Source organism: Mytilus trossulus, chromosome 6 (assembly GCF_036588685.1).
Source record: "Mytilus trossulus isolate FHL-02 chromosome 6, PNRI_Mtr1.1.1.hap1, whole genome shotgun sequence".
NCBI classification, from domain to species: domain Eukaryota; kingdom Metazoa; phylum Mollusca; class Bivalvia; order Mytilida; family Mytilidae; genus Mytilus; species Mytilus trossulus.
This window is the reverse complement of record NC_086378.1, coordinates 22,230,188-22,244,785: the sequence shown is the minus strand read 5'-3', so window position 1 is coordinate 22,244,785 and position 14,598 is coordinate 22,230,188. Positions and strand designations below refer to the sequence as shown.

At 30.9% G+C, this 14,598-nt stretch overlaps 1 protein-coding gene across 3 annotated transcripts in view; it reads left to right on the top strand.

Moving 5' to 3' along the window:
• The window catches only part of LOC134720928 (multidrug resistance-associated protein 1-like), a 47,167-nt gene extending 33,079 nt beyond the window's left edge, over positions 1-14,088 (top strand). For all 3 annotated transcript variants that reach the window (XM_063583504.1, XM_063583501.1, XM_063583503.1), the window contains 6 exons: positions 3,051-3,152; positions 3,689-3,835; positions 4,126-4,284; positions 5,120-5,286; positions 7,874-8,068; positions 13,906-14,088. In XM_063583504.1, the coding sequence (XP_063439574.1) occupies positions 3,051-3,152; positions 3,689-3,835; positions 4,126-4,284; positions 5,120-5,286; positions 7,874-8,068; positions 13,906-14,020 (885 nt within the window). In that variant the 3' untranslated portion in view covers positions 14,021-14,088. The remainder of the gene's footprint in view (positions 1-3,050; positions 3,153-3,688; positions 3,836-4,125; positions 4,285-5,119; positions 5,287-7,873; positions 8,069-13,905) is intronic.
• Positions 14,089-14,598: the final 510 nt, after the last annotated feature.

Here is a 14,598-nt window from a genome sequence, read left to right as displayed (position 1 = left end):
GACCCCTTACTTACCCTAAAAATTAACAAATAATTTTTCATGTGCTTATGTAATATAGCAAGAAATAATATTTCCTTAAAGAACACACACATTTTATGTAGGGACAAAAAATATCTTTGATAATGTTAGTTTATTATTATTTATTGGATACTAGTCCTTCTGCTCTTTGGTCATTTGTTGTCCCTTGGACACATTCCTCATTCTCAATTTTATTTTCGTATTTCATGTCACTGTGTATAGAGCTGTGATCATAAAATATAAGCAAACAATTATTTCCATAAATTACGTACAAATTTTATGTGTGGACAAAAACTCTATAATGATGTTATTTTCTGATAGTTAGTGGAATAATATAGGGTTATTGCATGAATATTGGGGAATATTGTACCGAGTAGAATTTTATATTGCACAAGCCTGCGAGTGCAAAATATGTTCTACAAGGGACAATATTTCCCAATATTCATGCAATAACCCTTTTACTGTATTGCAATATAATATTGAAAGTAAAAATTGCTTTAAACTAAGATTTTGTCAGTGATGACGTCATGAATTTTGAAGATTTATTGCACTAGTGCAATATTATACAATTACTGTCTTTTGATGAGGTAAATGTGTGGTTTTATTGACTTTTGAAAAACTGATATAAAAGTCAATAAAACCACTAATTTACCGAAACAAAAGACAGTAAATTTTTTATTCCATATTCCGAGAGAAATGAATGTAATAGAAAATTTTTCCGAAAAACCAATTGTAAATCAAACGTTTTTAAAAAAATTTGTACACGAAAAAGCACGTGTCATTTTGCACGGTGAATATACTTTTCCGCAGGTGAATATGCTTATTTATTCAAAATCCCATTCATATAGAAAAACCTACTAATAGTTTATAAATATGGAATAATGGAATTTATTGCACGCTAACTTTTGGTTACTTTCTGTGGTAAATATTATATTGCTATACAATAATAGTTTTTATACGACTGCAAATTTTGAAAAAATTTTCGTCGAATATTGCTATCATGTTGGTGTCGTCGTCGTCGTCGTCCGAATACTTTTAGTTTTCGCACTCTAACTTTAGTAAAAGTGAATAGAAATCTATGAAATTTTAACACAAGGTTTATGACCATAAAAGGAAGGTTGGTATTGATTTTGGGAGTTTTGTTCCCAACATTTTAGGAATTAGGGGCCAAAAAGGGCCCAATTAAGCATTTTCTTGGTTTTCGCACTATAACTTTAGTTTAAGTTTATAGAAATCTATGAAATTTTGACACAAGGTTTATGACCACAAAAGAAAGGTTGGGATTGATTTTGGGAGTTTTGGTTTCAACAGTTTAGGAATTAGGGGCCAAAAAAAGGGCACAAATAAGCATTATTCTTGGTTTTTGCACAATAACTTTAGTTTAAGTAAATAGAAATCAATGAAATTTAAACACAATGTTTATGACCACAAAAAAAAGGTTGGGATTGATTTTGGGAGTTTTGGTTTCAACAGTTTAGGAATTAGGGGCCAAAAAAGGGCACAAATAAGCATTATTCTTGGTTTTTGCACAATAACTTTAGTTTAAGTAAATAGAAATCCATGAAATTTAAACACAATGTTTATGACCACAAAAGAAAGGTTGGTATTGATTTTGGAAGTTTTGGTCCCAACAGTTAAGAAAAAGGGGCCCAAAGGGTCCAAAATTAAACTTTGTTTGATTTCATCAAAATTGAATAATTGGGGTTCTTTGATATGCCGAATCTAACTGTGTATGTAGATTTTTAACTTTTGGTCATGTTTTCAAATTGGTCTACATTATGGTCCAAAGGGTCCAAAATTAAACTTAGTTTGATTTTGACAAAAAATGAATCGGTTCGGTTCTTTGATATTTGAATCTAAAAATGTACTTAGATTCTTGATTATTGGCCCAGTTTTCAAGTTGGTCCAAATCTGGGTCCAAAATTAAACTTTATTTGATTTCATCAAAAATTTAATAAATGGGGTTCTTTGATATGCCAAATCTAACTGTGTATGTAGATTCTTCATTTTTTGTCCCGTTTTCAAATTGGCCTACATTAAGGTCCAAAATTAAACTAAGTTTGATATTAACAAAAATTAAATTCTTGGGCCTCTTTGATATGCTAAATCCAAACATGTACTTAGATTTTTGATTATGGGCCCAGTTTTCAAGTTGGTCCAAATCAGGATCTAAAATTATTATATTAAGTATTGTGCAATAGCAAGTCTTTTTAATTGCACAGTATTGTGCAATGGCAAGAAATATCTAATTTCACAATATTGTGAAATAGCAAATTTTTTTTAAATTAGAGTTATCTTTCTTTGTCCAGAATAGTAAGCAAGAAATATCTTTTTGCAAGATTTTTTTTTAATTGGAGTTATCTTTCTTTGTCCAGAATCAACTTAAATCTTTGTTATATACAATATACAATGTATATTCACTTTTTACTACCAACTGAAAAATTTAAATAATTTTTACCATTCAGTGATAACAAGCAGTTTTTTTTACATCTCAATATTTTATGATGTATTTTATGATGTATTTAAATGAGTAGTTATTGTTGCAAACTCCATTAGAATATTTTAATTGAGATTAGTTTTGGAATAAGGGAAAGGGGGATGTGATTAAAAAATTGGGTTCAATTTTTCTCATTTGAAATTTCATAAATAAAAAGAAAATTTCTTCAAACATTTTTTTGAGAGGACTAATAATCAACAGCAAAGTGAATTGCTCTTAAGAGAAAACAAAAATTTTAAGTTCATTAGAACACATTTATTCTGTGTCAGAAACCTATGCTGTGTCAACTATTAAATCACAATCCAAATTTAGAGCTGAATCCAGCTTGAATGTTGTGTCCATACTTGCCCCAACCGTTCAGGGTTCAACCTCTGCGGTCGTATAAAGCTACGCCCTGCCAAGCATCTGGTTGTGGATTGTAAATATGTATAATGGAACAATGACTGTGGAATCCATCTACTTGACATCAATTTTTTGTATACTCAATCCATGAAATTGGTGCCAACATTAATTTATGAATCCCAAATAATTGCAGGTAACAAGTGCATTAAACATGTTAGTGAGGAATTCCAGTGATCTAGAAACCAATGTTGTATCAGTAGAAAGACTGAAAGAATATGCTGAAGTAGAAACAGAGGTATATTGAAATTTAGGTTTTAATTTGGTTCTTTTTATTTTTTTCATTTTGTCATATTTTAAAAATTAAGTTATAGAAAGTAAACCTATTTGTGTAGTTGAAAATTAAAGATAGGTTAATTATTATAAAACAAAGTCAAACTATTTGTAAAAAAATGCATAGGAAAGACTTTGAAAAGACAACAGTAACAAAATTTTATTAAGAGTTTTGGGACACTCTAAAAACTGCTCTGCTGGTCCCTTGCAGTTTAATTACAGTTCCTATACAAAGTCTGAACAATGTCAGTCAGTGGTCGGTTTGTTGAGATTTTTGCTAAAATTTAGGCAGTATATTTAAACATTATTTTTTTTAAAAATATATGCTTGATGATTTTTACAAGTATTATATACCACTTAACTACTCTAGAAAATTGACTAATACTAGATTTGGTTAGAGCAGTATTATATTCTTGTACTATGTCTAATTTCCAGTAAAAAGGGTCAAACTGTTTTGATCTATCAAGTTATATTTTAATTTACTCATATTTTTATTATTAGGCTGAATGGATCAGACCATTTAGAAGACCTCCACATGATTGGCCAAACACTGGAGCCTGTAACTTCATAGATTATAAAACTAGATACAGGGAAGGATTAGACCTCGTCATCAGAGGAATATCATGTCAAATCCTAGGAGGAGAAAAGGTAACTAATCTATACAAGAATACATTATTGAAAGATTAAAAAAAAATATGGTACACAGCCATTCTTGATAGATCAAGCGTTAGTTCTAACTAAATTTTATGGAAAGGATCAGTTATATTTCTGCTAAAATGTCACAAGATTACATTATATAATTGAAAAAGATGAACAGTATTAAAGAATTATTTATATTTAATGATTTAATGATTAAACTATTTAGCCAATTTTAAAAAGTTATAAGGGAAACTTATTATCTATGTTGAAGTCTACATTTGATATATTAATGGTTTTAGGTTGGAATAGTGGGGAGAACAGGGGCAGGTAAATCCTCCTTGATGATGGCATTGTTCAGACTTATAGAAGCTTCTGATGGTAGTATTGTTATTGATGGACAGAGGATATCAGATATGGGTCTGCATGATCTTCGTAGCAAACTAACCATCCTACCTCAGGTATATTATAATAACCTTATTTTCAATTAAAAGAAAATCATTTTTTGTCTACATTTAAGGAGGGGGGATAGGAGGGGTCCTGATCCTGAAATCCCGGGCTTAAAAACTCGAAATCCCGAAATCCCAGACTTAAAAACATAAAATCCTGAGGTCCCGATAAAGGTCCTATCCCCCTCTTTACAGGACTTAATTTGCTCTTGATGCAATAAGATAATTTCAAAAATTATGTTAAAAAATTAAATTGAAAAACGATATGTTTTAACTCTATTAGCCTGATGCCTTTCAATGCAAAAATAACATTGATTTTTTAATAAAAATTTATATAAACTACTAGTAGATGAATATATTTTTGGGTAAAGAATCTAAACACTATGGGACTAACTTGATTTCTTTGTCTTCCAAGGTTTATCACTACTTTTGAGATACATGAAATATAGTGCATTGCTCATTGATTATTATTTACCTCCTATCCATCAACAATTCCAGAATTATATCAATGTAATATATACTCAGATATTCAAGTTACAAAATGATTTTATACTTATCAAGAGTATTACATAACTTGTGCCAGGTTGATGTATGTTCTTAAAATATCATTAATATCAATGTTAAAGTTATCTTTAGAAAATGGAGTTATCTTCCTTTGTCCAGAATTGTAGTTGAATCAACTACAAACAACGCTTTATAATACAATGTAATATTCAATTTTTACTTCTCAGTGATTAATTAAAGCAAGCTTTCAAGCCCTTTGATTATTTAAAAATAGAAGATCATTTGTATGCCTTGAATTTGATATTTTCCTGCATTTGTTAACAAAGTCACATGTTTTTTACAGGACCCTGTATTATTTTCTGGTTCACTAAGAATGAACCTTGACCCCTTTGATCAGTATACTGATAGCCAAATATGGACGTCCTTGGAGCATGCTCATTTAAAGAAATTTGTATCTGAGTTACCAGAGAGACTGAGTCATGAATGTGGGGAAGGAGGAGGAAACTTAAGGTGCGTTTGACTTGGATGTAATATTTTCTCAGTAGCTTATAACTCTGTCAACTTTAAAGTGATACCTAAGCTTTATTTTTAGCTCACCTGGCCCGAAGGGCCAAGTGAGCTTTTTCCATCACTTGGCGTTCGGCGTCGTTAACTTTTACAAAAATCTTCTCCTCTGAAACTACTGGGCCAAATGAAACCAAACTTGGCCACAATCATCATTGGGGTATCTAGTTTAAAAAATGTGTGGCGTGACCGGCCAAACCAAACAAGATGGCCGCCATGGCTAAAAATAGAACATAAGGGTAAAATGCAGATTTTGGCTTATAGCTCAAAAACAAAAGCATTTAGAGCAAATCTGACATGGGGGTAAAATTGTTTATCAGGTCAAGATCTACCTGCCCTGAAATTTTCAGATAAATCGGACAACCTGTTGTTGGGTTGCTGCCCCTGAATCTGTAATTTTAGGGAAATTTTGCTGTTTTTGGTTATTATCTTGCATATTATTATAGATAGAGATAAACTTTAAACAGCAATAATGTTCAGCAAAGCAAGATTTACAAATAAGTCAACAGGACCGAAATGGTCAGTTGACCGCTTTAGAAGTTATTGCCCATTAAAGTAAATTTTTAACCTTTTTTCGTAAATTTTATATATCTTTTACAAAAATCTTCTCCCCTGAAACTGCTGGGCCAGATTAATCCAAACTTGGCCGCAATCATCTTTGGGGTATTTAGTTTAAAAAATGTGTGGCGTGACCCACCAAACCAACCAAGATGGCTGCCATGGCTAAAAATAGAACAGGGGTAAAACACAGTTTTTGGCTTATAACTCAAAAACCAAAGCATTTAGAGCAAATCTGACATGAGGTTAAATTGTTCATCAGGTCATATTCTATCTGCCCTAAAATTTTCAGATGAATCAAAGAACCCGTTGTTGGATTGCTGTCCCTGAATTGGTAATTTTAAGAAAATTTTGCTGTTTTTGGTTATAATCTTGAATATTATTATAGATAGAGTTAAACTGTAAACAGCAAAAATGTTCAGCAAAGTAAGATTTACAAATAAGTCAACATGACCAAAATGGTCAATTGACCTTCTAAGGAGTTATTGTCCTTTATAGTCAATTTTTAACAATTTTCATAAAATTTGTTAATTTTTAGTACCGGTTACATTTTTCACAGAAACTAATGGGCAAAGTTCATTATAGATAGTGATAATTGTAAGCAGCAAGATTGTTCAGTAAAGTAAGATGTACAAACATATCACCATCACCAAAACACAGTTTTGTCATGAATCCATCTGCTTCCTTTGTTTGATATTCACATAGACCAAGGTGAGCGACACAGGCTCTTTAGAGCCTCTAGTTATGCCTAGGGGGGCCTGGGGGGGGGGGGGGAAATTTGGTTGATTATATAGGGAATCACTAAAGCATGACTGGAGCTTAGGTCAACCAGAAGGCCCCCTCTTTGAAAAGTTCTGGATCCGCCACTGGACTGTAACTCTGTTAGATTGTTTATTCATTCCGTATGAGCTTAAAGTTTTGATTTAAGGTCAAGGAACAGTAAATGGGCTATGTCGCAGATTTTGCTAAAAATCTGCATACAACTTTATCTCGTTGAACTACAACTGCAAATCAAAAAAATAATACATTTATCTCTTTTATTATCCGAAAAACTGCAGATTGATTTCCTTTAATATGGGTGAATATTTGTATAGAAAGCACATAAAATCGGCGAAAAACCTTCTAAAATTTGTTTTAAATAGAAAAATCTATGAAGTAGAATTAGAGATTTGGCGATTTTAAGACAAATTTTAGAAGGGTTTTCGCCGATTTTATGTGCTTTCTATACAAATGTTCACCCATTTTGTAAGAATTCAATCAGTAATATTTCAAATGATAATTGAGATAAATGCAATATCGATTTTCAGTTGAAGTTCGTCGCGCCAGAGTTGTATGCCAAATTTTACTGTAATCTGTGACATAGCCCATTTACTGTAACTTGACCTTAAGTGATAACCATGAAGTTTTGGTCACATCAACTTAGTATACATGTACATTATACTGTAAATTTACATATAAAAAAATGTATGCCAATAAGGTTTTTGGACAAGATTTTGCAGTTCAATGAACATGGAAGTGGGATAGTATGTAATAGTACATGCTCTGGCTAAAGTTTGGTTTGTAGAAAATTACTGTGAACTTTCGAAAAGTTCTGACTCAGAGTATAACATGGTGTCTAATGGACACATATTGAAATTTCTTGTCAAGTTTGTTAATAGTACAATGTACCCGTCAAAGAAACTTGGATTTTATATATCATCAAAATCAAGAAGGATATACATTGTATTCTAACAACAACAATCCATTTTCAGTATGTAAAAATATAAGAAGACATGCTGAAAAGCTACCCTCAGAATTTCAGTTAATAATATAAATTCAGCAGTTATGAAAAGACAAATGTTAAAAAAATTGAAAAAATAATTGATAGATTTTAAACCTATTGTTGACAGTAAATAAGTTTACTCCAATGATATTTAAAAATTAAACAAATAACATGTTCATTTAATGAAGCTTGTTTCCCTATATTTACTTGTAGTGTTGGGCAAAGACAGCTTATTTGTTTAGCAAGGACATTGTTACGTAAAACAAAGATTTTAGTTTTGGATGAGGCTACTGCTGCTGTTGACATGGAAACAGATGAATTAATACAAAAAACAATTAGAGAAGAATTTAAAGATTGTACAATATTAACTATAGCACATCGTCTCAATACTATTCTGGATTATGACAAGTAAGTTGGTTATCTTAGAAGAAAAGTAACTGGAGTCATTAACTTTTGGGGTTCAAATTTTCATGGATTGAGGAAAACTGCAATTTCTTTGATATTGATGTTTTGTTGTTTTGGCAAAGTCTGCATACATCCTTTAAAAAAAAATCATTCATTGAGCATTTAAAATAGTGGTGTCCCTTTACCCCAGAAGTCCATAAAAAATTGGTTCCCAACCAATATTAAAAAATCCACAGTACAATGCAGTAGGTCAATTTACAATTTAACTGAATTTGTGCTTACTATGTGCAGCACAGCAGCAGCTCATGGAGCAGGATCTGCTAACCCTTCATGTGCATCTGAGACCACCCAAGTTTTTGGTCCAGGTTCATGTTGCAGACTTTAGTTTTCTATGTAGTTTTGTCGTTATCATAGTCTTTCAATTTTGTTGTAGCATTATCAGTTTCTCCTGACTTATGAGTTTTGAATGTCCCCTTGGTATCTTTCTCCTCATTTTTACAATTTTTTGAATAAAGGGCTCATATCAACATTCATGTAACTTAGGTCTAATGAACAATATTTCCTCCAAATATTTATGAGTACTAATTAAGAAAAGATAAATTTTTCAATTTGAATAAAGGACAAGGTACTTTAAGGCCTGTTTTTGGCCCCCCTATTTTCTCATTTTCTAAATTTTTCTTTGGAAAGCTACTACATGTAATCATATTAACATATTAATTTAGGTTTGAAGTTTGTTTGGATGAATTTCAAAACCATTAATTTCATAAAATGGATGTGGTTAGGGGTTTAAAGGGCATCAAAAACACCAAAAGAAGGAAAAATAATGATTTTTGGCCATTGTTTCTTAAAATTTGATAGTGTGCACCTACATGACCTGGAGAAAATTATGGCAATTTCGACAGCAAAAACAGTTCTCATGACATGGAATTAAAAAAAATCCTGGTTCACGGTTGTGCAGGCACTAAAAAAATAACAATTTGTTGTAAAATCACCTGCAAAATGAATAATAATTACAATATCTGAATAATAACAGAAAGTTAACATCCCTCATCTCACCCATTTGTGAAAATAAGTGGTTTTGAAGTTCATTCATACAAACTTCAAACATCAGGGAAAGTTTTAACATAATAACTAATAAGTAGCTTTCCAAAACAGAATTTGAGAAATGAGAAAATAGGGGGGCCAAAAACAGGCCTTATTGTACATTGTCCTTTGTATCCAAAAAAAAAACCAAAAATAGAATAAAAATTATGTAGATTAACCTGTATTATTCGGCAAACTACTACTTTTTTTTAAAATTTTCATAGCATTTGTAATGCTGCTTCAACATCTAATAGAGATAAAAATAGATATCATGTGACTTTTTTGTGTGAGTCCTATTTTTATTCAATTTTCCTTATTGAGATATAATTAATATAATACATAGTAACATGTCAACTACATGAGTCATTTCCGAACCACAGTATGACAGAGTGTTATTGACAATGCTTGTTTACATCTCAATAATCTACATGTTCCGTCACAGACCAGGTGTCAACAATGTACACAAGTGGTGATTTATACCTGTACATGTAAATTCTCTATAGTCACTCAACAGATTAATTATTTGGTTTGGTCATTATTTTTTTAGTGGGGATTTTTTTAAACTTTTGGTTAATTTCTTAATTTCTTGTTTCAAAGATAAATTGGAATGTAAAAGATTTTATTTTGTCTGCCATTAAGTGATTTATTTCTATCTTAGACTTTTATTTTGATTGATTTTAGATAATAAAGACAAATTATTGTGTTTACAAATTGATAGGATAATTTCTGCCTTGATGGTTAAAGTACTGGTAGTATCCAATGACTTTTTTCAAATGATGCGTTCCAAGGGTTTTGAAATCACTTTTATATACATATACATTAAGCCACTAGCCTTTCAAGTCCAAAAGAGACATATATGCTGATTATTAAGTTTTTTAGGTCTGGGAATGTCTTGGATTGTAGGACATGCCCTTTAGTATGAACTTTTCAGTCTTATTGGATATAAGGGGATGTCCTCGGTTGTTTTTATGCTATTGGTTCATCTGCTGTGGATTTATTTATTTTCATAGATTCAGGAAAACTTGTGCATGGGTATTAATGTTTGTGGTTTTGCTAAAATCTGCATACAAGCCTATAGAAAAATTTTCATTCATTAAACATTTATTTTCATGGTTCACCTGTACTGATGAAATCCACGAAAATTGGTATCGAACGATTAATAATAAATCCACAGTATTCTAAGTTTTTTTATGCATGGGCATCACGTTTTCTGGTTTGTGCGTTCGTTCGTCTGTCCATTCGATCATCTGTCTATTCGTTAGTTAGTTTGTCCATCTGTCCCACTTCAGGTGAAAGTTTTTGGTCGAGGTAGTTTTTAATAAAGTTGGAGTCCAATCATCTTGAAACTTAGAACACATGTTCCCAATGATATGATCTTTCTAATTTCAAAGCCAAATTTTAAAAAAAATCCACTTTTTTCAGTCCATTGAACATAGAAAATGATAGTGCAGGGATGGGGTATCATTGTACTATGGACACATTGTTGATTAATATTGATATAGAAGCTGTTACAAATAAATGTCACTGTAATTATCTTACATAATAAAAAAGACCAGTTTACAAATTGCTTAACTTTAAAGGAGTATGTTCGGTAAGGTCCTAAAATGGCCCCCTTTTTTAGCATAAATTTCAAATTCGGATTTATTGACCAAAATCACAATAAATCATAGCTAATACATTGACTAGATAGGATATAAGCCATTTTATTGAAAATTGTACGTTTCTGCGTTTCATTATGACATCAGAAGTTGTACTCATATTGATTTTTCACGAAAAAATCAATGAAAATGGGTAAATTTCCAAAGATTATTAGACAGGAAACATAGAGTGCATACGTCAACAACAAAGATCTTTTGAAATAATGTTTGTAAAGACATTTTACATGTCTTATTTAAATCTTAAGCTTGTTGACGCCTGCGCTCTATGTTTCCTGGTCCTTTATTTGGATGAAATCCAGCTGATTTTGTCAAATTTCACCAAAATCCCTTATCTTGACCTTTTTGGTCAACGTGTTCGAATTAAACTTTGACAAAAACAGCTCTGTTTAACTTTCTCAAATGTCTTTAAGGCAACTTAAAACAATTATTGTCCTGTAACCATGAACTTTATAATTGGGGCCAAATATGGCACTTACCGAACTTACTCCTTTACAATTTATGCAGGAAACCTTCTCATAATATGTTTTAAAGGTTGTGGTACAAGTTGAAGCTATTACAAGAATTAATACAAGGAAGATATTTTGACACACATTTGATTATGGTGTAAAACATTCAATCACAACATTGGTATTATGATAAGTCAGTATATAGATTGGATTGATCTTATCTACATGATTGACTCTTAATTATTTTTGTATTAAATTAATACTAAGAATTGTAACCTTTGAAATTGTTGCTCTAAAACCCCCATGGGAACTTTTAAAAGTTGGCAAGTATGATTAATACAAATGTCTTTACAGAATAGGAGCCAAATGTCTTAGCAGATTGAAAATATAACCTGCATTTATGATTTAGGATAAAATTGAGAATGGAAATGGGGAATGTGTCAAAGAGACAACAACCCAACCATAGAAAAAACAACAGCAGAAGGTCACTAACAGGTCTTCAAAGTAGCGAGAAATTCCTGCAGTCAGAGGAGAACATTTCTGAGTTGAAAAATTTGAAGGGTCATGTTACTCACAATAAGAAAAATGAAATATGGACCATTCCATCAGACAATCAATCATCCACTGTTTGTATTTAGGAATCACACACGATTTAAAAAAAGTTGAAAGTTTGTTTTACTGCATTGTCTTTGAACTTTCTACAAATTTAAGAATGATTTCCATATTGTTAGGATATCCATTTAGAAAAGATGGTAATAAAATTTAAAAAAAGGGGGGCTCTATTCTTGGATACTAGACAGGTTTCACCTTGAATTTGGTTCCAAAGGCTCTGTTTCCTAATTATTATCATCAATTTTAATGTCTCGACTTATCCATTGAAATGTAGTATCAAATGAGAGTAGGGAACATCATTCTTGTTTGTTTTTCTCAGTAATGAGGTTTTGATGTCAAATAAATTGTACATCATTCTACATACATACAAGTTTTCTGCGCCATTAGTTGATTTATGTAGATCGATATTTCACATTTTTTTCTGTCACTTTAAAAGTATATAACATATTTGTGTGAAGTAATTTGATAAATGAGTGAATAATTGTTTTAATTGTGTTTATTACCTACATCAATTGTGTAAATGAATTACGCTTTAATTAATATAAAATGTGTTGAAAAATAAAAATATTGGATCAACAAGGAAATGGCATGTGATAATTTATCCAACAAATATTTTTAAAATATAGTCTAATATATGGTATGATAGCAAACCTTTTCTGCCCCTTTGTAAGTATATAACATATTTGTGTGAAGTAATTTTTATAAAGAGTGAATAATAGTTGTGTTTATTTCCTAAATAAAAGAATTACGTTTTAATTGATATATATAATGAATGCTTTGAATGAATATAATAGGATTTACAAGGAAATGTCATGTGATAAGCTATCAATTATTCAAATATTTTTGAAATAGTCCAATAAATGGTGTGATTTCAAGACCAATAGCACATCTTGAATTGATTGATAGGAATTTATTATTAAAAAAAAAAAGTTACAGTTGTGAAAATGGTTATTAAAATATAAAGTATTTGTGCAATGTATTAGCTATGCTAAAACTTTGTACTCATTGATAGGGTTCAAACTGACATATTTAGGTGGCTTGTGGGTACAAAAATTTTAACAAAAAATTAAACCTTATTTTTTTATTTATTACACTATTAGTTGTTACTTTATGATATGGTACAAAAAACAACCCCAAAAAATGATTTGGTTTGGCCCCAGATGACTTTAAAAATTGAAAAAGCTCCAAATTATCTCCCTTTGGTGCAAAAATGCCATTTTTTGGCCTTAAATTTGAAATATCTTTTTTAACTCATCGGTGACCTATATTTTTTATTATTGTTTTCAAATAAGCTGTACATAAACTAAATAATTGTAAAATTTAAGCGATTTCTTATATTAGGTTATTTTTTTATTTGGTATTTTCTCTTTTTCTCCTATTAGTTCAACAGAAAAAAAGGACATTAACAAAAATGTATGCTTCTTCCAGAGGCAGATTTAAGCTTAAATAGACGGTGACCCCATTTTTTTATTTCATTTTTCTTTTAAGTATATGATAAAGTTCATTTATGAAAAAATATAGCGAAATCCTATATTAGAAAAAAAAAAATATTTATACCCAGGAGCCCCCTTAAATAAATTCTATTTTTCAATCTTTCCCCTTTTACCCTTTATTATCTTTCATGAAGGAAAAAACTATTCAATGTTGTATATTCATATATTTTTGCTCATATTTTATTATTGGTATTGTTGCCTTATGGACAAAAATGCAAGATTTATTCTTTTAATTTCAGTAAATATTGCATACAAATGATACTCAAAGGCGGATTTAGGGGGGGCCAGGGGGCCCAGGGCCCCCCCTTTTTGGGAAAAGTTTGTTGCTTATATAGGAAAGCATTGAAGCGTGACTGGAGCGGGCCCCCTCTTAGGTCAGTCAGTGGGCCCCCACTTATGTAAATTTCTGGATCTGCCACTGATACTGCTATTTTTTGTTTGTTTGTAAAATCTATACTTTTGCAACATTATAAACACCATCTAGTTTACTGATTTTATAATTATCTTTTTATAGGTTGTATTAAATTTATCTATGTATTTGTTTTCAGAGTAATGGTACTAGACCAAGGGTTAATAAAAGAATATGACTCACCAGACAGTCTATTAAAGGACAAAACTACAGTATTCTATGGAATGGCCAAAGCTGCTAATATTGTCTCATAAACCATTGAGGGAATCGGTATCATTTTTTAATACCAGAAAGTGGATTTGTTGTGAATGTTTGGATTGTGGTGATACTGTGAAAGTACTTTAATTCGTGGGTATCAATTTTCGTGGTTTGAGCAATATTTACATGTTCGTGGGTTTTTAAATTCGTGGATTTTAGTTTTCTTATTAAAAAAAAAATAATTGAAAAATTAAAGCCTTTAGAAACGAAGGTAACAAAAAGTCTGGATTTAAGAAAATTGCAAAGTAAACATTGACACATGTCAATCGTAATGATAACACTAATTAACCCATGATAAAGTGATCAACAGATTAGAGACCATCAAAGGTGTTAATTAGGCCATAAACATGTCACTTATAGAAATCAGCAACATATACAAATGCTTTAAACGTATCTTCAATTGTCAATCCTGCATGCGGTTGGAGTTCTGTGACTGCTATTAAAATATTCTCGGATTTAGACAATGGTTGTTTTATTTCGTTGGACACTTAAATTCGTGGATAACGTCATCCACGAAAACCACGAAAATTGGTACCCCACGAATAAAAGTACTTTCACAGTAACTAATTTTCTT